This window comes from Peromyscus californicus, unplaced genomic scaffold (assembly GCF_007827085.1).
Source record: "Peromyscus californicus insignis strain IS unplaced genomic scaffold, ASM782708v3 Scaffold_5__1_contigs__length_169319896, whole genome shotgun sequence".
NCBI classification, from domain to species: Eukaryota; Metazoa; Chordata; class Mammalia; order Rodentia; family Cricetidae; genus Peromyscus; species Peromyscus californicus.
The window spans coordinates 74,951,215-74,975,220 of NW_026294573.1; the positions used below are offsets into that span (position 1 = coordinate 74,951,215).

The 24,006-nt window shown below is 37.9% G+C and overlaps 1 protein-coding gene across 48 annotated transcripts in view; it reads left to right on the plus strand.

Moving 5' to 3' along the window:
- Positions 1–24,006, plus strand: part of Ptprd (protein tyrosine phosphatase receptor type D) — a 2,293,154-nt gene that overhangs the window by 2,241,954 nt on the left and 27,194 nt on the right. For all 48 annotated transcript variants that reach the window (XM_052717072.1, XM_052717069.1, XM_052717068.1 and 45 more), the window contains 2 exons: positions 5,997–6,116; positions 6,587–6,741. In XM_052717072.1, the coding sequence (XP_052573032.1) occupies positions 5,997–6,116; positions 6,587–6,741 (275 nt within the window). The remainder of the gene's footprint in view (positions 1–5,996; positions 6,117–6,586; positions 6,742–24,006) is intronic.

Genomic DNA, 24,006 nt, shown 5'->3' on the forward strand with positions numbered 1-24,006 from the left:
TTTTGCTTGAGGAAGTAGCTTACATTTAATGGCCCTCCTCAAAAGCCTTTCCCTTCCAGATTATATCTTAAATCTTTTTTTTTCTTTATTGAAATATTTTCATTATTTCTTTGAGAGTTTTGTATATGGTTTGATCATTTTTACCTACTCTTCCCCCAGGTTCTCCCAGATCCAGCCCTTCCTTATAGTTTGTGTCTTTTTTTTTTTTTTAACCCATCAAGTCCAGTTTGTCTAACCCATCAAGTCCAGTTTGTGCTGACAACATATTCCAGGGTGTGTAGGTGACTTAGCATGGGCTATATGCTTAGAGAAAATGAACTCTCCCTCTCCCAGCAGTTCTCCATTGGCACTAGCTCCTTGGCTAGCAGTGGGACTTTGTACCTACCTCCCTAAGACCTGGTTTGACTTGAGTCTCCACTGGTCTTATTCATGCTGTCATAACCACTATGAATTAGTGTGTGTAACCCTGCTGTCACCAGAAGACAGTGTTTTCTTACAGCCATCTTCTGCATCTTGCTGTCAGGATCCTTCCACCCACCTCTTTCAAGACAATACCTGAGATTTGGGTGTAGATGATGGGGCAAGGGTATGAATTTCCAATTTAGGGCTGAGCATTTCTGTCTCTCTTATTCTCTGTACCCTGGCCAGTTATGAGTCTCTATATTAATCACCATGTGCTGCAAATAGAAACTTCTCTGATGCATTAATCTATAATGTCATTAGGAATTGGTATAATACTATGTCTACTTAGCAGAATAATAATAGCACATTCTAGTATTCTATTCAATTACATTATACACCTGTCTAGCCAATAGGTTCTTGGCCCAATAGTGGTGCCAAGTATGGGTTTCATCTTGTGGAGCAGGACTTAAATACAATCAGAAATGATTGGTTACTCCTATGATGCTAATGCTCTTATTACAGCAATGACCATGTTTTACGGGTACGATCATTGTTGTAGGTCTCAGGGTTCACACCTTGATAAGACTGATGATTACTTTTCTCCTCTAGTAGCATGCATATCACCTTTTAGTACTATGAAAGCTAATCAGTAGGGATGGAACTTCCAGGTGAGTAATAGTTTGACCCTCAATGACTCAAGTATGTGGTACCTTCAGCAATAGTGTCTTACCAACGAGTTCTGGTGGATGATCAATAGCATTGACAGTAGCTTATAATGTTCGGGTGTCAATGAGAACAGATTCAAAATATGGGATTTTATTTGTTAGTCTATAGTATCTAGTAAGAACAATATCACCCCATTAATGGCAATTCAATTTTATCTATGTGTGTTAGGAAGCTTCTACAGTAGTTTTCCATATGATTTTGAAAGGCCATTAATGTTATTTATCCCTCCCAATATTTCCTCCTCTTCCCTGCCCTCCCCTCCTTATCCCATGTTAACCCTATATATTCCATTATTCCCCTTCAACCCTTCAAACCACTGCATTTTTTATGTCCTTGTTTTAAAGCACTCCCTTACCTACTCCAATGGCCCCTTACTGACTTCCTTAACTCTATGGGTATTCCAAATGAAATACCATATTTGAAGATCTGAAGCTGCAGGGAGGTGGTTTCGCACGCCTTTAATCCCAGCACTCGGGAGGCAGAGGCAGGCAGATCTCTGTGAGTTCGAGGCCAGCCTGGTCTACAGAGTGAGCTCCAGGAACAGCGCAAAGCTACACAGAGAAACCCTGTCTCAAAAAAAAAAAAAAAAAAAAAAAAGATTTGAAGCTAACATCCACAGTGAGAGAAAATATGTGATGTTTGTCTGGGTCTGAGTTATCACACTCAGAATAGTCCATCAACTCACCTGTGTGTTTTCTTTTTGTTTCCAAATATGAAAATTTTAAATTTTATTGGATAAAATTACTAAGTATTTTCTAAAACCTGCAGTTATATATTTTATGATGGTGCTTGTTGTATGATTACCTCGATTGATTTTTTGGGGTGTGTGTGAGGTATTGAGGTAGTGTCTCACTGTCTAGCCTTATCTGCCATGTAACTCAATTTGTAGCTTAGTCAGACCTCAAACTCACGAAAATTTGCCTCTGCAACCTGAGTGCTAATATTGAAGGCATGTACCACTACCACCACACTCAGCAGGAAACTGCTTTTCTTGAAACATATGTATCTTATGAGAATTATACATAATATATTTTGATCATAGTCTTCCCCCACCTGCCTACCCACTCAACTTCATATTAGTTCTCTCTCATAAAAACAAGATAAAAAACAAAACCATGAACTCTAATATACATTTGACAACTACTCCTGAGCATGAGGCCTATTCTAAAATAGTCACTCCATTGGAGAAAATTGATTGTCTTTTAGCAGTTATTAATGTCAAATAACTTTGTGGCTAGGAGAAGGTCTTTGTGTGGTTCTTTGCTTGGGTTTACTATCACTCGTGTTGTAAAAGGAATTTGGAAAGGTTCCTTTTTTTAATTCTATTTTGTGAAATAGTTTGAGCAGTGTTGATATTAGTTCTTTGACAGTCTGGTAGCATTCTGCACTGAATGTATATATCCTCTGCACTCAATGCATCTAGCACTGGGATTTTTTGTTTGTTTGTTTATTTTGTTTTTTGGTTAGGGAATTTTTAATTACTCCTTCTCTGTCATTGGATGTACAGATCTTTTTATTTATTTCATCTTGATTTAATTTTTGTAGGTCCTCTATAATCTAGAGTTTCATTAGTTTGGGGGAAGAAAAACTAAACCTATAAATGTCTAGAGTTAAAAAATGACATCATGAATCAAATAAACCTAATAGATATCTACAGAATAATTCACCCAAACAATAAAGTATGCATATTCTTCTCATCAGCTCAGAAACTTGCTTCAAACTAGACTACATATTAAGACACAGAGCAATTCTCAAGAAGAAATAAAATGTTGAAATGGCATCCTGTATCCTTTCTGATCACAAAGGAATAAAGCTGGATATCAACAGTTACACAAACCACTGACATATGAAAGATATGGAAACTAAAGAACACACTACTGAATAATTGGGGAAGGAAGAAATCAGAGAGGAAAATTTAAAATTCCTAGAATTAAATGAAAATGAAAACCCAACATACTAAAATCTATGGAGCACATTAAAGGCAGTCCTAAGAGGAAAGCACTGTGTGCCTACATATAAAAGTTAGGTATCTCAAATTAATAACTTAATAATTAATCAGTTTGTGTTCTCTTCCCTAGTGAAGGCTGTTTCTCCCACAGTCAGCATTCCTTGGTTGCCTGGAGCTTTTCATGTAGTATTGAGGTCTCAGGGGTTTCCCCTGGTCCGTTTTACCATGTCTACTGCTGTTGTCCTTGTTCAATTCTTATTTAGGTAGTTATGTTGGTGAGTCTTTATGGATGTAGCTTCAGACATTGCTAGGAGACACAGTCTCACAGAAACCTTCCTGATCCTCTTACAATCTTTCCATCCCTTCATCTGCAATGATCATTGAGCCTTAGGTTTGGGAGTTTTGTTGTAGATGTATCCATTGGGACAGGGTTTCCATCTCTGCATTTGGATTTGTTGTGGTTTTCTGTAAATAGTCTCCATCTATTACAAGGAGAAGTTTCCTTTAGAAGGGGTGAAACTACCCTTATATCTGAAGTTTGGGTAGTCAGCTCTGAAAACATGTATACAAGTAACATTATACTGACCAAGCAGGTGTATTTATGTATTTAGGAAAAAATAAATGTACATATACACATATGGATGTAACAATGATAAATGAAAAAAGAGCCCCGGAATTTGAAAGAGAATGAGGAGGGATATATAGAACAGTTTGAAGGAAAGGACAGAAAGGCAGGGGCGGGGGTGATGCAATTATAATATCAAAAAAAAAAATAAAAGAAATATTTCAAAAATAACTGGTGTACCCAAAATCTTTAAAATAAACAAGAAATAGTAAATCTCTCTGAAATACCTATTTTCTCATAATCTCATACATCATACTCCAAAATTAGAATTGAAAATATTTGTGTAGTATAGGGCTAAAAATGAAAACCTTAAAGTATTATTTATCACTATATGTCATCTCTTCACACTATGAATCCGGATGAAATTGGTGCTGGCCACACCAAAAATGAGTCAAAAGGGAAGGCCTTCCTGTGTGTGAGAGGACCAGCAATGGGATGTATTGCTGCCATTGCACACATTTGAGATTGGAGGAAGCCTCTTACCCACACTGATGCAATGTATACATCCACAGTAAGAGCCGATAAAGTTACTTTATCCACTACAGCAAAACATCAACTTGATGTCTTTTTCATGGTTTAAAAAAAAGTCTTTGGCCTGATTTTTGTGTACTTTTACCATATGAATTATTGTTTCTTAAGCAGCGTGGTTCCTTTCAACTAGCACTTTGGTAAATTTTCCAGGTATGGTGTGGGTTTAAAAAATGGTCAGAGAATATGTGGAGGTCTTCAACCCATGCTTATCAATAGTGTCCTTGAAGGACCAACTTTCTTTTATGCTTTTTCTTTGATTTGCAGCCTGTGATAGAGATAAAAACACTCGATTATTCTGTGAATGTAGAAAACATATAAAGTATGTTAATACTATTGCAACTCATTTTTTATCTGAATTTTAACTCCTTTTGTTTTGTTTGTTTAGTCAAGGAGATGATTTGTGTGGTCTCATAGTTGAGAGAAAGGTAGTGGAATCAACCTGTGAATTCAATTTCTGCATCCTAAATAGTTAAATACAGAGTAAAATTGTCTTCCTCCTTTCTCTTGTTAATGAAATCATCTAGTGGATGAAAACTGTCCCTTTTTAGAAGGACTGGTATCTATGCAGAAACAGCCTCAGTGCCAGAGGACATAGACTCAATGCAAACCAGACCGCAGTGTCTTTCACGGAATGTTGCCAGTATTTCATTAAGCTGAAAGCAAATAATTATCTAATAATTCTGTTCACTAGACCAAAATCTTCTAGCATCTATGAGAACAATTCCTATTTCCTTTGTGTAGTTCAAAAACCATACTTTCTGTTCTTCCCTTTGCAAATAAAGGACGTGCTTCTGACATGCACCAGTATTCCTCCTTCACCTGAAGAGATATATTTCATTGGGTACAGTGAAATAACACTTCCACTTTTCTTTTCTCTATGGCAGAAAGGGTAAATATTTTCTGACCTATGACCTCACTAGAAAATATAATGCCTTTGTCCTTTTTTATTGGGCATTTTGCTGCACAGTGGACAATGCAGTAAATCTGAGGCTTACTGCAGAGTTGGAATAATTCTTTGTCACATTTAAACTAATTGGGTTGAGTTCTAACTAGTTCTTACATGGCTTGTTCCATTCCACATGGGAATAGTAGGTCATTTATCTTAAATGAGTTGTACTGTTTAAACCACACTGCTATAGTGACCCTCCAAAATCATACTTAAAGAGCAGATAGATTATCCACATAGATGCTACAGATTTCATTTGCTTTGCATACAAATACCATTTATCTTGTATTTTAAATAACACTTATTATGCTGTGCATTGCACTTTGATAGATTTTTCAAATTATTTCTTGTTTTCTTTAAACAAGCTTATTTGTAAATTGTGAGAGTTCATTGTGGAATAGTGTGTGCCGTTAAAATCTTGATAGGTGAACACTATCTAGCCACGTAGTTTAAATGTCTAAGTATAATCTTTCTGATGTGAATCATAGTGTCTACCAAATAACAAATGTGTTTTCCCCAAGTACTCTAAAATTTCAAATATCTCTCTCCTTATTTTATTCAGCAACAATCTGCAACTTATTTTTCTCCCAGAAAATTGAATCTGTTACTGCTTAATATTCCTACCAGTTTTTAAAATGTGGTTTATATTGGCATCAGAGCAGTAATTTACATATTTTGGGATAACAAGAATGCATGCCAGAAAAAGATCAACATAAAATGAAATGCAGAAAAGCTGTTTTCTTTCAATAGCAACTCAAAGGGAAGCTAAGAGAAGAGTTGATGAGCATCTGGCCTGAATGTGTCACTTCTTTCTGTAGGTGAAGTGTGACCAGTATTGGCCCAGCAGAGGCACTGAAACTCACGGGCTGGTCCAGGTGACGCTGCTGGATACTGTGGAGCTGGCCACATACTGTGTCAGAACGTTTGCACTTTACAAGGTTTGTTTTTTGTCTTTGTTCTCCTGCCCTGTTATTCCCATTATTTAAAGAAGCCAAATCCCTTAAGCTTTTACCTAAATCTTGGTCCCACTGGCAACAGAGAAGAATAAAATCATTCTTGAATTATCATTAAGCCCCTTTTCTCCTGGACTAGTGTTTTTATCGGTAACTATGAAACCTATACACTGAAGATAGTTTCCCCAAAATGGAAGAACTAATTCTTCCTATAAATACACAAGAGCACTCCTGATGGTTGCAGCCAGATGGCAGAGTGCTTCTCCCATGAAAAGCTTACCTGCCTGAGCAAATACTGGTCATTTACAGATAGCTCAGGGCTTGGGTCTCCAGGTAGTGTGTCTTCAAAGACTATAACCTAAGAGGAAAGAATTGAGACAGCACGTTTTAGTGTTACACATCCTTACCACCTAAGGTTAGAAAGCAGCATCTGAACCAGTATTCCTGTGTCACAGAATGGTTCCAGTGAGAAGAGAGAAGTGAGACAATTCCAGTTCACGGCCTGGCCTGATCACGGGGTTCCAGAGCATCCCACACCTTTCCTAGCTTTCTTACGAAGAGTCAAAACCTGTAACCCTCCTGATGCAGGGCCAATGGTTGTGCACTGCAGGTAAGGACCGTTGAGGGCATTTGCTTTATTTGCAGCCAAAAGGACCAGGGGTGGAAATAGAAGTACAAATTATTCTATGTTGAATGTTCTCTTTGCAGCTTGTTGATACTGGGAGATGGTAAACCCCTTCATTCAAGTGGCTCTTCTAATTGAGACCTGTACTAAGATCAGTAGGAAAGACTTGAGAGAAAGGCATAGTGCCTCTGGTTACAGTATGAGTCCTCCCAACCACCATCCCACCCCACACACTGCCTTCTCTTTGGTGCAAAGATAAATAATAAGCACAAAATTAAGTGTGTATGTAACCATAAACAAAACAGAAAATATTAAGTGTTAATTTATCACTAGGGTTAAATTTTACTTTCTTTATGGAAAAAAAATTCTTTAAAATTATTTTTATGAACTTTGCAGCAGGCTCTTGTGGGCTGGATTGATATTACATTTTTATTATATAGGAAAAAGTGTGGAAGAACTTAATGCTGCAGTCATCCAAGCATTCATGGAGGATGTTTTAGTGTAAAGATAGATGCATTTTATTCATTATTAATATCGGTTCACATATAAAAAATACACTCTAGATTTTTTAAATGTATTTGATATAAGACATACAATTTGGAATAAGTTTTATTATGTACATTGAATGATGAATTGTATATCTCTTGAAATGTATAATTTATGCCTTTACTCAGCTCTGACTATAATCCACTATATAATCACACAGTGTCTGTATGTGTAAGTGTTCATGCATTTTAATATTCAGCTTATCTTTTCCAGATGCCCGTGTTCCTCTCAAATATCTCCAGTAATAAAGTATTCAAGATGCATAGTTAGATTCTATATGTTCTCTATCATTGGACATATGCTCTTCTGTGACAGTACATGAGTATGCTCATGTAATTTCACAATAGTTCTTTAGACTCTGAGTAATTCAAATATGTCTTCTTGAACAAGGGAACCAAATTAAAGTGGATGTTTATAGTAAAAAGACAAGAAAAATACATTATGAACCTTCTTATTATAAGCTAAGAAATACAAGTATATTTCATAATTACTTGAATAAATATAAATTATATCATAAATTAACAGCATCATTTAGAGTACAAGTTATAGTGTAATAGAATGAACCCTCAAAACAGGGTCATTTGTGGAGTAGAGCAGAATTAATCCTGTAAAACTCACCTGCCTGTCCACCCTACAAAGGTAACTGCTACACAATGGCCTGCAGAGTTTTGAATGGGATAGCATCACTCCCAATAGAAGCCAATAACAGAACTAACTTGTGTTTCTGGCTGACATCTTATCATTCCGAAGCCCCTTCATGTATTACTTTTTTTTTTTTAAAGAAGTGTAGGTGAGAAACTGCAAGATTTGAGCGTTAGTAAGCTCGCTGTAGTGCTCTACTCAACCACAAGCCTTGTTACCTGGTTCTAGCTCCTTCATATACAGGAGAGGGGCCTCTAAGAACTGCAGATCAGTTGTCATTCTCTACATGATTATAAAACATAAAATCATTGTTATTTCTAAGAACAAGTGGTTTTAGGTGGTGAATGCCGAGTCTTAGTCTCCTGCTGTTAGTTTGAGAGTAAGCTCTGTGCTTCACAGTATAAGCCCATTTTATAAGTTTTGAATAGCTAATGTAGCTGGTTACATGCTATCCACAGTTGACACAAGCTGAACTCAGTTACAAAGATCATATGGGCAGTACGCAGAACATTTTCAGATGGAGAAGCAGGAAATTTGGCCTCAAAGGAGAACTGCTGATCTTTATAGGCCTTGTGGCAAAAAGAAGCAGACCTCACACACATGCACCTGCACACACACAAATACACACACATACACTCCACACAGGGGAGAGAGAGAGAGAGAGAGACAGAGACAGAGAGAGAGACAGAGAGAAAGAGGGAGGGAGGGAGGGAGGGAGGGAGGGAGGGAGGGAGGGAGGGAGAGAGAGAGAGAGAGAGAGAGAGAGAGAGAGAGAGAACGAGAACTGTACATGTAAAATAACAAGAACAAAAGTTAGAGAAAAGTAATTAGGAAGTTTCTATTGAACAACAGCATTATGATTTTATGATTTGCATTGCATTTAAAATGTAACACCATCTTGGGGCTCCCAAACTTGCCATCCAAGCTGAGTTCAATCCCTAGAACCCACATAAAGGTGGAAGGTACCTCAATGTTGTCCTCTGACCTCCAGATGCCCCCTGTGGCTCATGCACCCACACCTCAAAATACTAATAAATAATTTTTTTAAACAACATTTTTTTTTACTAAAGATGCACTTCCATTTCTGTAAGTTAGTGACATAAGAAGACAGGTGGCAAAGTGCTTGAGGGAGAGTGATGACTGAGAGCAAAAGGTGACAGCATGTTTGTATGAAGGTGCCATGAATAGCAAGTTAACATCATTTCAATAAAAAATGCTTTCTTTAGTTAGTTTGAAACCCAGGAGAGTTAGTTTGAACCTGTCTGTAAGCACTAAATGCCACACAGAAAGACAGAGTCATGAAGTCACCAAGTTCGCCATGATCATGTAGCACAAAGTCACAAAGTGTTCTTGGCTGTCAACACTGAACTTCGTGTTTGAGTTTCTCTTACGGTATGCTCAGATGTGCTTTTCTATGTACAAAAGGAGTAGTGATAACTCAGACTAACTCCTACACACCGAGCAAACCAACAGTGAGAGTGGAGGAGAATCTAAGAGAAGTCTGGGGTAGCCAAAAAATTCACATTCTACCAGTGGCTCTGCTTGCTAATGGGTGGGCCAGAAGTAAAAGGGGGAAAGCCATTGAGTAAACAGAAATTATACCAGTTTTTAGAAAGAGTTACAATGCTAGGATAAAAGCAAGCTTACAAAGGTGATGTTAGCAAGCCAGTGAGAGGGGAGGGGAGGGGAGAGAGAGAGAGAGAGAGAGAGAGAGAGAGAGAGAGAGAGAGAGAGAGGAGAGAAAGACAAAGAAAGAGAGACTGTGAATATATGAATGCCTGGTGCCCCACATGCAGGAAGAGGTAATGAGAATGGCTACTCATCACTCACCAGTTTTGTGTTTGGGGGAAATTTACTGAATTTTCCTTAGTCTCTGTTTCTCTGTCAACTATGGCAGCACTGTTCACAGCATTAAAAACTTTGTGATGATGGAATGGAATGTCATGAAATGATTTAAAAGTATAAGACAACATTAAATTATCAATATATTAGTGTAGTAAAGGTATCTGTACACACATATAAAACTCTAGATATGAAAATTCAAGAAGAGCTGAACTACTAATGCAATGTTAATAGTCAGATGTTAATATATATCCAAATAGTTAGTAAAATACTTTTCAAATATTCTTAATATTTTCTACAATAGTAATTCACAAGGTTTTTCTCAGTAATAGAGAACATTTTAATGGTTTGAATAGAGAATACTACTTATAGCATCAGTTTGTTCTTATGGAAACTTGAAAAGCATTAGATTCTCAAAATGAAGCTGATAAGGACACATGGAACTCACACTGGAGTTTTAAGTTCCTTCAAGATGAAGTCTGAGCTTTATATCCTTACTTTCATGGCCCTGTATAAAGAAAGCTGGTTTCAGATGGTTATATGGCATAAAAGTAATGTTTTAAAACTCTAAGCATATTCTATAAATTCGGTTTTCTTGTATAAAAAGACTATAAGAACCCATTTCCCCTGAGTAGTTGGTTCTTGTTAGAATCGAATAAGTTGAGATGAAACTATAATTTCATTGAATCAATTATAAAAGTTTGAGCCATGATAGTCTTTAGTTACATATTTTGATAACAGAACAATAGATTTTCTTCATAAGAAATATATATTCATTTTATCAATAATTAGGAAGAGAAATGGCTCAACACCCTTGAACTTGTCTTTTAAATGAAACTATCTTAAGGTTAAAAAAACACACCTCCTGAAGGTCATGCATATCTTTGATATTCTCAGTTCAATCCAAATTCCAGATTCAAAACTAGATAAGTCTGAGGCCAGATAAACATTAATAACGTCTTAGAAATATAAACTGGCCATTAAGGGTGGTCAAGTTTAAAAGTCACATGATGGATAGCTCAATTGGTGTTTAACTTGTAAACATGAAGATATGTGTTCAGTTCCCAGAATCCACAGGAATGTGATGGGTTTGTGGCTCCAGGAGGACTTGGTAGTACAAACTTGGAGTTCCAGAGGGGAGGATGTAGACACAAGAGGATCTCTGGAGCTTTCTGATCAGCCAATCTAGCCTAATTGGTAAGCTCCCGGCCGCTGAGAGGCCATGTCTCAAAGGAGACAGACAGCATTTCTGAGGACTACTTTGAAGTTGTCCTCTGGACTCCACACACACATACATGTAAACACCTGCATACACATGTGCACCCACTCATACACATGTGAAAACGTACACATGTATGTACACATGCATTTTTAAAAATCACATATTTAGTGTTGGAATGAATCCTAAAAGCCAGTCTTCATATTAGTTTTCAACTTTTCATACTACAACAAAGCCAGGAAACTACTTAGATCTTATTCACTGTGTAACTCTCTATCCCTAAAAGAACTGTATTGAGGAAAATAGCCTTTTCAAAATCAAATGCTTTTGCAAATATTGCATATAAAATACCTTGTGACCCAAAGAAGCTACTAGTGCTGTAAAAACTTGAGTCATGTATTTAAAAACATTCATTCTGAGCTCCATTCTTTTTCTTCCTAGTGTTCCATTCAAATCTTTCTTCTGGGAAGAGACCATATTTTTACCAAATGTGATAGTTTTGTGATGTTTACAAGCTGAAAGAATAGAATGAGATTTTCCATAAACCAGGAAAATTTGTTTTCATGTGTAAATGAAGGAATGGAAGTTAGCCTGGGGTGTTAAAAATACCATCATCTCTAGATAAGAAGGTAGATGAAGTATATTAATTATATTCTATGGAACCTGGGATCCCAGGCTCTATTCTTAACATAACAATAATTCTGCATGAAACTCACATGTTTAAAATAAATTAAGTAGCATGGGCAACATGGTGACGCAAAGCAAGAATTTGAGTTCTCAATATTGATTGCATATTTTTATGAGAATATAATTTTGCCAGAAGACTGCATTAAAAGGAATTGCTTTCTGTCTCTCTCTCTCTCTCTCTCTCTCTCTCTCTCTCTCTCTCTCTCTCTCTCTCTCTCTCTCTCTCACACACACACACACACACACACACACACACACACACACACACACATACATACATACAAAGTCTAAAAGTCTAAGTAAAGAAAGTGTTTGGGGTGGAGTAGTTCTCTTACCACCTAGCAAAGAGGAAATTCTGTTGGAAAGGAAGCATTGTAGACTGGGTGATGAGGTCCATGGTGTAAGACACTGACTTCACAGTTGTGCATCAGGTCCATAACGTGACTGTCCCTGTGAGGGTGCTGTATCATGACTGCCCTTGTGAGGGTGACTATAACTGCCTCTTACACTCCATGTGCAGGAAGAGCAGGGGAGTCCCTTTTGTGTAGGAATAGTTGTTTGAAGATTGTGTCCCCACCATTTATTTGATCCAGCAGGTGTACATTATCACTGTCTTTGCATGGTAGGGGAGGGAACTGAGAATTGGAAACTTAAAAGATTTGCTGATACTGTGTGCCCAACTGGAAGCAAAGTCTAGATGGGAATCATTTGAAGATTTCTGTTCTCTGTGAGCACCTCTTTCAGTGTGTTCTGACCAGCCTCATGCAGATACCAATAGTAGCATTTCTTTCTAAGTATTGTTTATAGATTAAATAAGAGGATAGGTGTAAATGAATTAATTAGCCAAATACCACATAAAAATAAGTAAGGCAGGCATGGTGGTAGTCATGAGGCAGAAACAGGTAGATCTTTGTGAATTGGAGGCCAGCCTAGCAAGTTCTAGTCCAGCCAGGGTTATGTAGTCTCAAAAAAAAAAAAAAAAAAATCAAACGACAGCAACAAAAATCAAAACAAAACGAAATAAAAAATAGCTAAGTACTTGTAGTTACTGATATTTTATAATAATTTTATCTTAGCACTACATAAAATAACTATTTACTGTTAATAGTTTTTATTTTCAGAAAGTTAAGTGGAGTTCTAAATAATTTGTGATTTAGAAACTGTATTAGAAAATATACATCCATCTGGATTGGCAGACCATGTAACACTTCACAGATATAGTAATGATTGTATTCTGCTATAAAAGCCACCCAGTAGGATGGATTGTTACTCTAAGACCAGTTATCCCAACTCCAACACAGGAGATCTCATGACTGTTGTTATGAAAGCTTTCTTACACAGTGACAGGTGTTCAACACATCCTTCACCTTTGCCCACTAGATGAGAGTAATATACCTCTCCCCAATTATGACTATCAAAAATGTTCTCCAACATTGCCAAATGTGCTCTGCCAGGCAAAAATCACCTCTAGCTGAGAAACAACTTCCATATTTAAGGTAGTGTATGAATTCTGAAAGCTTTCACTTTCTACAAAGTTCCATGATTGACATCTTCCTTCTAAATATTTGGAGAAGTCCTTATGGAATCTGCTTTCATAATTGCCTTCTAGCACCTAGTCAGGAGAAGACTTGACCCATCACTCAACAGTACTTTAGCACACAAACCAAGTTCCTGATACTTCTTGTCACACACAAAAAAAGTCACCCTTAAGGACAAAGATGCCCCACCAGTAGTGAATTCAAAGGTACAGGCCATAGGCTGTTTACTGCCAAGAAAGAGTTCCAGAAATATTTTTGTACCATGGCAGAATTGTTGCAATCAATCTTCAGCCCCCCAAGGTGGCTTCCTTTAAGGGCCATGTGCTTTGTAGGTGATAAATGTAGGTCTTTTTTGCCAGGTCATCAGTTGCCTTGCTTTGTCTTCATGCTTTGTATGACAGCCAGCACTTTGGTAGTTCAAAACAATAGGCCCCAGGAGTGCGATATGTGGTGTATGACTTAGAGACTTTCCCCTTTTTCATTGTTTAGAAACAGCCAACAATAACAGACATGATGAATAGAAGGAAGGATAATCGTACTCTCAAACCCTGCCCCAAGCTCTGAGGCTCTTGAAATCTCTCACCTTGGATGTGGGGAGAATATATTTCTGGACAGTTCACTATTTTCAAATGACAGAATTTTACTAACACTGTTTCTCCTGAAATACGTGAACACTTTTCATTTATATTGTCCAAACCTTCCATGAAAGAGGCTGAAATAGTTCTCTTTCTATCCTGCTTCCTCAGTCCTTCTCCCCCTCCCTCCATATGCCCTTCAGTCCATCAAGAAAAAGTCAAGAGTTCTGTCTCTCCTCAGTGCACAGTGATATTCAGAGTCCATGGTTTTTAGCATCAGAGCATAAAGAGGAGCTAGCTGGGTCTGAGGAGCTAGGCAGGAGTCAACTGAGTCTCTTCATCATGAAGATTACGACTAAACAACTTGCTCAGAATCCTTTAACCTTCTGAAAGGAGATGTTGGGAATCACAGACATTTCGAGAAACTATGTTTTTTACTTTGTTTTTGAGTATTGAATTGTATTTTCAAAATTAGAACCATATTTTTGTTTCTGGTACAGCTACATGCCTTAGGACTTGGCAATCTTTGTGAAACGAAAGCCATTCCTATCTGTTAACCACTGCTGACTGCAGACATCAACCAAAGGCTGGAGGCTGACAACCTGGCATATGTCTCACTGCTGTGCAGGCTGCTTTGGTGTGGGGCACAGGCTTTCTGCTCCTCTCTCCTGAGCTCACTGTCCTTGGCAGTCAGTTGGGAGGGACTGAAGTCTGAGTGGCCCTGCCTTTCATTTTGGTAGTGAAGGCAACAGAAAGGCAGGAACTAGTAACTGAGGCTCCCAAGATCCTTTGTTCTGGCAAGTTAGGCTCTGGCCAGATTCAAACAGCAGAGAAACAGACCGCAGCTGTCTGGGGGGAGCAGTTAGTAATCAAATTGTTTCTACCCTTGAGTTCTATACTGTTGACCTTTATCTGCTGAGCTCCCGGGCCCTTCTCTGCACTTGGACCAATCTAAGGTAACGTGACTTTCCTTCATGGTTGGATGAGGGGAACAGAATCCAAAGCTTACTCCAAAACACAGTGTTCATTTGCTAGCATATGACATCAGTAAAAAACAAAAATGACAACAACAAAAACCTCCCTTTAATTTGCTTCCTAACTACTATCTGATTCCCCTCCCCCAGATATGTTACCTTGTGGGGAGGGGGAAAGTGTGCTACTAACTCTTGTCCTCTCTCAATCCATTTGAAAAAGATTTCCTGTGCATCTTCTTATAATTCAGAATTTCCCGGGCTGATGAGCCTTTTTTCAGATAAAAACCTAGTAATATGATTATTCACAGTGAATCTGACATATTACTCACCCCACTCTCTTCCTGCTTTTGTGTTTGGGGGGCAAGGACTGTTTGTTTGTTATAATTTCAGAAATGAAAAACAAAACGAATCACAGCAAAGCTAACAGCTTATCCATGGCCAAGCAAGTCTCCATTAGCCTACAATGTGCATCATTCCCAGTACATCATTATGCTCTTTTACATTTTTTTCCCAGATTAATTTGATTAAAGAGTCCCGAGACTTCTTCATAGCTGCATTAAGAAAATAGCCAGAAAGCACACATGTAATGAGAGCTGTTATGATGGGTTACACTAAGATGGTTGACGTATATAATTTGGATGCATTAAAGCCAATTAAGTATCCCAGGTCTTCAAGACCATGACTAATGGTAAGAAGGATTGGTGGGTGGCCACAGGCTGAATGTATTGGGCACCTGGGTGGTCAGGGCACCTGGTTGTCTGGATGGCTATGGAAGGAAACATGGTAGAGTGGTGCCAGAAGGAGATGGAAAGGATGTGACAGACAAGCGCATCCTGCTTTGTAATCATCCCTAGAGCCATGATTGTGGAAACTGCTCCAGGCCATTAAAAATGACTATGAATGCTATCTTGGCAGCCTTGCTTTGATGTGCAGTGACTGCCTGGTGTATCTACCACTCCCACCGGAGTGCTAACTTAGCTGTGCCATGGCCCGAGCATGAGCTTTTAGTGTCCATATGCCTAGGAGGCTCATTAGCCACAATTTCCTCATCCTAGGCTCCAGCCAAGTGCAACAGATGCTGTTGTTACCTCCTCTATTGAATAAAGTTGGGAGGGAAGAAAGACATTTGTCAATAGTATTTTTCCATTGGAACCAAAATAAGCACTCTTTGTGTGTTGTATTGTCCAATAGGAAGCCATGTGCCAAATCCTCATTTTGTGTTACACAAAAAACAGACAAGAATCTGCCCCTGTATTTTTACCATTATGCAAACAACCTTTCCCCCCATTTTATTGAGGATACGTTACAGTTATAGCCATTCAGACATGCTGATTTGGATTTCTTTTATTTCTTTTTCTTGCAAACATTTGATTCTGAACATGGCATCTTCTGGGATGCTTTTATTTCTTTCACATACTCATACTGCCTAATCTAGCTGATCAAAAGCCTGAAGGTTTTCATTTAAACAAACAAATACTTAGCAAGTATTTTTAAGCCCTTTGCCTTAATAGGTAGCACCAACAAGGTACCAGTGTGTTTACAAAGTACAGCCTCAGCACGGAATTCTGGTTGCTGAAATTAAAGAAATGACTACAGAGTCAGTAGAGACCCCTGCAGAAATAAGGGGGAAAAAGATTGGGCATGTTGGTGCACATGTTTAATCCCAGCACTTGGGGGGCAGAGGCAGGTGGATCTCTATGAGTTTAAGGTCAGCCTGGTCTACAATATGAGTTCAAGAACATCCAGCACTGTTACACAGTGAAACCCTGTCTCAAAAAAAAAAAGAAGAAGAAGAAAAGAAAAGAAATATAAAAGCCTGACTATGTAAGTAGGTTCTGTGCTGAAGACCAATAGATGACGAAGTAAGAAAATTCTTCTTTTGGGATCCAAGACCTATCAGGGTGAGGGGTGCCTCATGACTACTAAACCACTGTTCCCTCCAGTACCTTTCAGCTTCTGAGGCACCTGTGGCATGAATGGCTTCCTCATGTCTCCTTACCCTTCTATCTGCATCCTTCTTGAATGCACCGTGAACTTGCCTTACAGGGATAGAGCAGAGGATCAACTTCCCCCAAACCCCACAAGGCAGGTTCCTTTGTCACCTTAGGACATGTGTTCACCTGCAGAAGAAAAGGCCTTCTCATCTTCCCTTAGACTCTTGCCTGACCACTGGACACCTAGTTTGTTTTTCCCATTCAGATATGTGCTCTTCCCAAGTTCTGTTTGTGAGAGATGTGAGTAAGGAGGCCTTGTTCTCTCTATAATTTCATTTTATTTGTTATTTTTTTTTACCATGCTACACATCAAACCCAGGATCTCATGCATGTCAGGCCAGCACTCTACTGTCTCTGCTACTCAGCTAAGTCCCCATCACTCGCTGTGATTTTGAACCTACTACTGTGGTCTCTAATCACAAACAACAGGGCTAAAAGGGCAAACACCCTTTATGTTCAAGGGGAGAACTTATTTTTAAGATTTAGCCTACCTCATACATAAATACCAATTGGTGTGTTTTAAAATACACAATCATTTTATAACCAAATTCAGAGTGAATATCATGAATAAAAGGGATATATGCATAACACATGTAACCTTGATTCCTTATAGTTGTTTCCTCTAAATTTCGCTCTAAGAATCAGGGTTGTTACATTTCAGTATGTCCAGAGTAGAACTGTATCTCTGGATATAAGCTGACACATAATCAGGAACTCTAATAAAAATCAAATGCTTCCAAGAGAAGTTCATGTACAGTAGGGAATTTTTAAATGTAAAGTGATAAAAGATCCTGGATCTTAAAGCTATAATTTCTAGTGCCCTCAATAAAATAATCATCTCATAATGTCTATGACTTGGCTTTTAGGATAAGAAATATGATTGCATGTGTAGAAAAATAAGGTATTAGACTCCCCACACGGCATGGTCTTGTTAGGTCACTCACCTGAACTTCTCTGTTGCTTTAGGGAAATAGACAGCAGCCTAGTCAGTTGCCAGTGGCATGCTCTTTACAAGGAAAACTGGATAAAATATAGTAGTTTAATTGCTTGTCTGCTTTGATGATCAGGATGGTTGTGAACTTTCATTTTATGGAAGCCATGAATAAGACATTTTGTTTTGCTGGAGAAACAACTTCAACCTGACCTTGAATTCCTAGGTGGTCAGTTATGCCATACATCTTAAAAAAACCCACCTTTCCAATCTTTACCTAACTCTGATTCTAATCAATTGAGCAGGGAATCTTACTCGGCCTAAAGCCACATCATTCCTTCCATCTGAAAACCCAGAACCAATCATGTTATAAACCACAAAAATTCTTTATAACCTGTGGTTAACATTTCATCCCTCTTTTGTGTGTCAGAAAATGATTGACCTGGTTTCAGACTATTTTCTCTTATGTGCTCCAGCCTGAAATACACTTGTTATCTTGGTTCAATTAAACTCAAACTTATTGGTTTGTAAAGTACAATAGTAAAGCTCCCAGCTTAGCAAAACCTTTCCAGAATTCGGTAAGAAGCTCTGAGGATGCATTCCAGCTATAAGCCATGGGTGTGTGGGTACCTTCATTCTTACGTTTGTGTTTCCTGAAGGCTTAGAATAAACATGTATAAAAATCCCAGATGATGATTCTGCATGAAAATCATTTGCAGAGTAAATCTCTGGCATACAAATGTAGAAAGGTCTGCAAATTCCCAAGGCATTGTGATGACTTTTCTGAGGTCTCTGCCTGCCTCTGCACAGTCAGCTTCAAGTAACACTGTGGAATTATCACCTACTCAATAGGTCCAGGTAAAGCTTCACCACTTCACAGTTTGGCCGTGATATAAGAAGCTCCCATCCAGTCTGAGCTACTAGTATATCAAATTATATCCTGACTGGTGTTTCTTTCGTGGTGGGGACCCTACATTCCAAGAGGGATGTTTTTCTAAACTTTTCTAGTTTGGACGTTTTTGAGCATATTCAAAATTGAGGGACTATGAGAGTCCCCAAGCATGTATTACCCCGCTTCAATTATCAACATTCCCTGCAGTGCTTGCTAAATGGCAATTCGTTTTCTGTTTTTTAAAAAAGCTCATTACATAATTGCCATTCAGCATTTGAGATTTGAATATCCCAAACAGTCTTATCTTGGGTGAGCGCCCCTTCCATGGCCATGTTTAACATAAAGAGCACAAATTACCAATTTCTCGACTCCAGGTGGAGTGCTTCTAAGTTAGATCTTCTATGCTTCTATAATCTGATACTTACACTACTTTTTTAAAATTAAACCCAAAGACATGAATTTTAAAATAATCTCAGTGTATTGAAACCACCTCCATCTATGCAGAGCTTATACCTAAAACTGTCCTTGGCAACATTTGATTTGCAGACACTTTTTTTTTTAATTCAGCACTTTTATTTTTAAGTTAAATGCTGAATTTGTGTGGTCAGTTATGGAAACTCCCACCATTCCTTGTTATCTAACATCCTCTATTTTGTACTACCCTGCCTGCTAAAATGTGTCTGCTTTTATTTTGTGAGAGAAGAGCTGTATCAGGAATGGTTTGCTACCCAATGTGAAAGAAAGGAGAGATTAAAGAAAGGTGTTGAATTTTCAGATCCAAACACTGACTATTTCCCTACCAGTCATTAGCATATATAATCTGATCAGTAATCTGATCAGTAATTTTTACGCCCTGTCTGACTCTTTGAAGAAGTGGGAGAAAATCTATGAAACAACAACAACAATGTGAAAAAGAAAGCAAGTCACTCAAGCATTCAGAACACTTCATCAATTTATGTACACATTAAATTCTGACTTCTTAGTAAAGCTGAGTAGAGGTATACAATTTCTATACATGAATAAATAGGGGTAAAAATAAGTGATTGCTTTACAAGAAGATTTCCAGATCTGATAAAATACTGGTTTATGTGGAGTGCAAGGCTTTATTGTTGGACATGAAATAGCATGGCATGGCCTGCAAAGAGAAGAGACTAGAACAACAGAGATAGGCAGAAGAATCTTTGCTCTATGAGCCAAGTGTGGGTCATGTAGAGATAAGCCAGGTTAAAACAAATCACCCTTAACAATGCATACAATTATTAGTAACTTCAAATACATAATTATATTTTAGAGTCATCATTTTTTAAATTTACAGTCAAGAGCTTATGGGAAGTATAAGCTATAATGAGCAGATTGGGTATATTTAAATTATCCACAAGCGTAAAGGATTTGAAGCAACTCAAGTTTAGAATCCTTCTACAACTTTATCAATGTTTCCAATTTTTGCAGTGTTTTCATCTTCATCTAATTTATCCACACTTCTTGGAGGGATGACTGGGCACACATTAACAAAGCCTTTCCAAAGCATTTGACTTAGTTTTTAAAGGAACAAAATCACTTTGTTTCATATCTATATCTCATTTGTTCATTTAATAGTTCAACTGTATAATTAAAGCATCTAGTTCCTATGGAATAAGCACTCTAATGCCACAAAAGAGTATGAATTCCAAGAGAGTTGCCAAGTGCCTTGAACTGTAGTGTAGTGAGCCAAGGGCCTGGAGGAAAGGGAATGATTGGGTTAGTTATTAAATTATATAGATGAAATTCATTGAAGTAGATTAATAAAGAGCATATGGAAATGAACAAGGGGCTAAGCAAACAGTAATCACTCCTTAAGCACATCAGAACCCAACACAAGCAGAGTGCTGAACCTGAAGTTGAGAAGTTTTATTTCAGTCTTGAGCAGTTCACCTTTCCTGCTTTCCTCTGTTTTCCCATCTACAGAAGTTTCCAGTTTGGCAAGAGGGGTGTTTCATTATGTATAAGCCAGATAAGGCTTATATAGCATAGGTTGCTTGTTGACAGAGTTAATGATTCTGTAGATTAGGTTGAAGCCTAAAATACTTCATTTCTAATACATTTCAAAAAAGATACTGGATGCTGGTCACATTATTCACAGTGAGAACCATTGCATGAGATCGTGTCTAAGTTCCCCTCCAAAGCCAAAGTCTGCTTCAAGTTTATGTGATATTTCTCCCTTTGGGATGATAGAAACTACTATAGAAAGTATAATAGTGATTGTATCAATGTCATTATTATAAACAATGTAATGATAGAAATATACATCTACTCAGCCTCTAGATCAACTAATTGAACATGCTAGTCTCTAAGTCTTCACTCTCTGGTGAAAGGAGAGTAAGAAGATAAGCATTTCCCAAGGATCTGTGGTGTGAAGAACATTTTGCCACACTGCCCTTCTAAAGCAACTTTAAGCAATGTGTTTCTATTTCATGGGAGAAAGCAGAATCAGGGAAGACAAGTAGGTGGTTTGTCATTGCATGGCTTGCAAAAGGAAGACACAGATCGTGAATGTGAAGTCCATTCTCTGGAAAGATAAAAGTCTGCCAAGCTAACTCTCTCAGAAAATGCATATGTCATATTAGAGACAGCTTGCCATGCCATCGGTATATGTAAACAAGATGGCACCATCCTCTCAGTCAGTATCCTCACTATTCAAACCCTTCTAGCCAATGAAAAATGAGTCTCCAAGAAAAGAGAGCTAGGGAGATGTTTCATTTCATTAGGCACTTGTGCAGAGAGGCCCTGAGTTGAATTCCCAGAAACCAGGTAAAAAAGCTGCACGTGATAGCATAATGCTTGTAGTCCCAGAAATGGGGAGGTATAGCTAGTTGGGTCCCTGAGGCTCTCTGACCAGCCAGCCTAGATTCTCTGTGAGTTCAACATGCATGGACACACATACTTTTTTTAAAAAGTATTGTTGTCTTAAAGGAGTGTTGTCTTTTAGGTGATTTTAGTTTCACAAACAGAAACTGAATGTTTTCCCCTGAAGTGTCAGTTCAGCCCATTAAAGTTATGTAATTTGAGAGTACATATGATAAATACATGAATATTAGAACAGTAGGGTCATAATCCAACACTCTTCTAGGAGCCAAGCCCTGCAAGAATCTTAAAGGATATAGGCATGCATGCATCAGTTGAAAAACAATTAAGTAGTAGTCAAATAAAATGGTTTCAGTTACTATTTAAAATAGAGGAGGAGCTATAGGCTATTAACCAGATTGTTGTGGGTAACCAATTCCCTTAGGATAATTTATATTCATTATGTTAAACTTTGCAAATGTTGAGTCTGGGGTTTGTACTCTAATTAGCATCATGTCTGGTATCAATGACAGTGTATGTTGACATTCAGCATCCCTTAAGACACTTGCAGGAGTGCGTGTGTGCCTGTGCGTGCGTGTGCATGCGCACACACACACACACACACACACACACACACACACACACACACACACACACACTTGAATCTCTATGGGCAATAAGCATCCCGGAATTCCCAGTATCTGAGATGTATCTCTCTGCAAAGGTAAGTATTTTATATCCTCAGAAATATATACTCAGACAGCATAGAGTGTCTCTGGTATTAAGGAAAAGTATGTTTTCTTTGAATGGATTCCCTACTAAGGACCACTTTGCTCATGTTTAGTTAGTTCTTCTCCTCCATCTCCAGTGATTTGGGGAGAAAGGGAGGGAGGGGAGGAAAGGAGAGGAGAGAACAATAATGTGAACTGTTGTTTTTCTCAAATGCAGTGTTTTTGCTGTTTATAGTTTATAGTTATTCCAGCCCATATTTTACCTCTTTAGGAGGGATTCAGACCACTAACAAAGTCAGTGTCAAGTCCAGCAAATTGGCCGAGACCCCATGAATAAGCGCACAGAGTCATTGGGTAGAGTAGAGTGAGTGTTGTCAAGCTGTTCCCACATCTCTTGAGGAGCTGCTTAAATGAGATTCACTTTGAAGAGTCACCTACAAGGAAAATGCTCACTTTCAAAAATACTGGGTTCTTTCCAATAAAGTTGGGGAAAACAGCTCATCCCCTGCAGTGATAAAGGGTGAGGAAAAGAATTGGTGAATGCCCAGGAATTCTGCCCTCCGGGGAAGGTACCCTGGGGGAAATGTCTCTGCTACATGTTAGAAAATGTCTCAGCTGTGTCAATTATGAAACACATTTCAGATGCTGCATGGCATATTGTTTATGGCAGAGATGTCATTGAGTTAATCTATCAATGGAATAAATGCCCTGCCGATGACTCAAATATAGTAATTTATAAGTTGTTCTAATAAAAGGACAATTTTTCAGATGCTGTCACTCATCGTTGATATATTTCAGTGCTTGTGAATATTTCCATGTAATTATGCTTAATTCTCTAAACTATAAGTGCTGTAATTTCCTGTGACCTGTTACAGCTAGATGCATTACTTGATCAGAGCTCTCAATGAAGCATTTTGTGCACACATATTTAGTTAATTGGTATTTTTTTTCCTGCCTGTGTTTATATGAAATATACTCTATAAGGGAAGGAAATCAGCCTACATGCAGCTGAGACTGGTAGAGAGCAATTAGGTTCTATCAGAACAAACAGCTGTCAATAATGACTTCAGAATAATATTACCAGCAAAGAAAAGAACCTAGACATCTGCAGGATATGTAGAAATATTTTTATACCCCATTAGCTGAGATCTGGACAAGGGTAACACTGAGTTTTCCCAGCTGTACCTGCTATTTCATTTCAAAATACTCTCAGACTAAGAGAACACTGAAACTCATTGCATAAACTCAATAGCATTTAAAAAAATGTTGGCTGCCTTTGAACAGTGTGTATTTTGATTTCATGTAATCAGCATGAAGACTTTCTATTTCAAACTATTTTGCTGTTCCTCCCGGCCATAATATGAGACTTAAAAATAGTTCTGTTATCTTTGTTTTGTATCTTTCCAATCTGAGTTCTATTGCTTGGCTATTTTTCTTTCTGTCTTTGGAAAAATATGTTTCGGTATCATTACACGGTGTATGATTTGCTTGCATCTGGCATTGTTTCTGGCAAAGGAAACTTGCAAGGTGGGCTTCTGGCATTGGAGTTCGGTTGTAAGATAAGTCCATGTACTTGCTGGCATCTGGAGATAGTAATATAGTTGATATTTAGACAAAAGCAATTTATTTTTATAAAGGACGTGTTTTTACAGTCTCTTATCTACTGAAATTTTAAATTCACCGAAGGAAAAAAAAATCTATATAAATGAAATATCAAGTTGTTTTGTTCCATTTTTAACTGTTTATACATAAAACACATAATCAGGATAATTGATGCATCTGTTTGACTTCATTTACTTATAAGAATATTAGACATATCTCATATCCTCCCTACCTGCATGTGACCATGGAATGCAGCT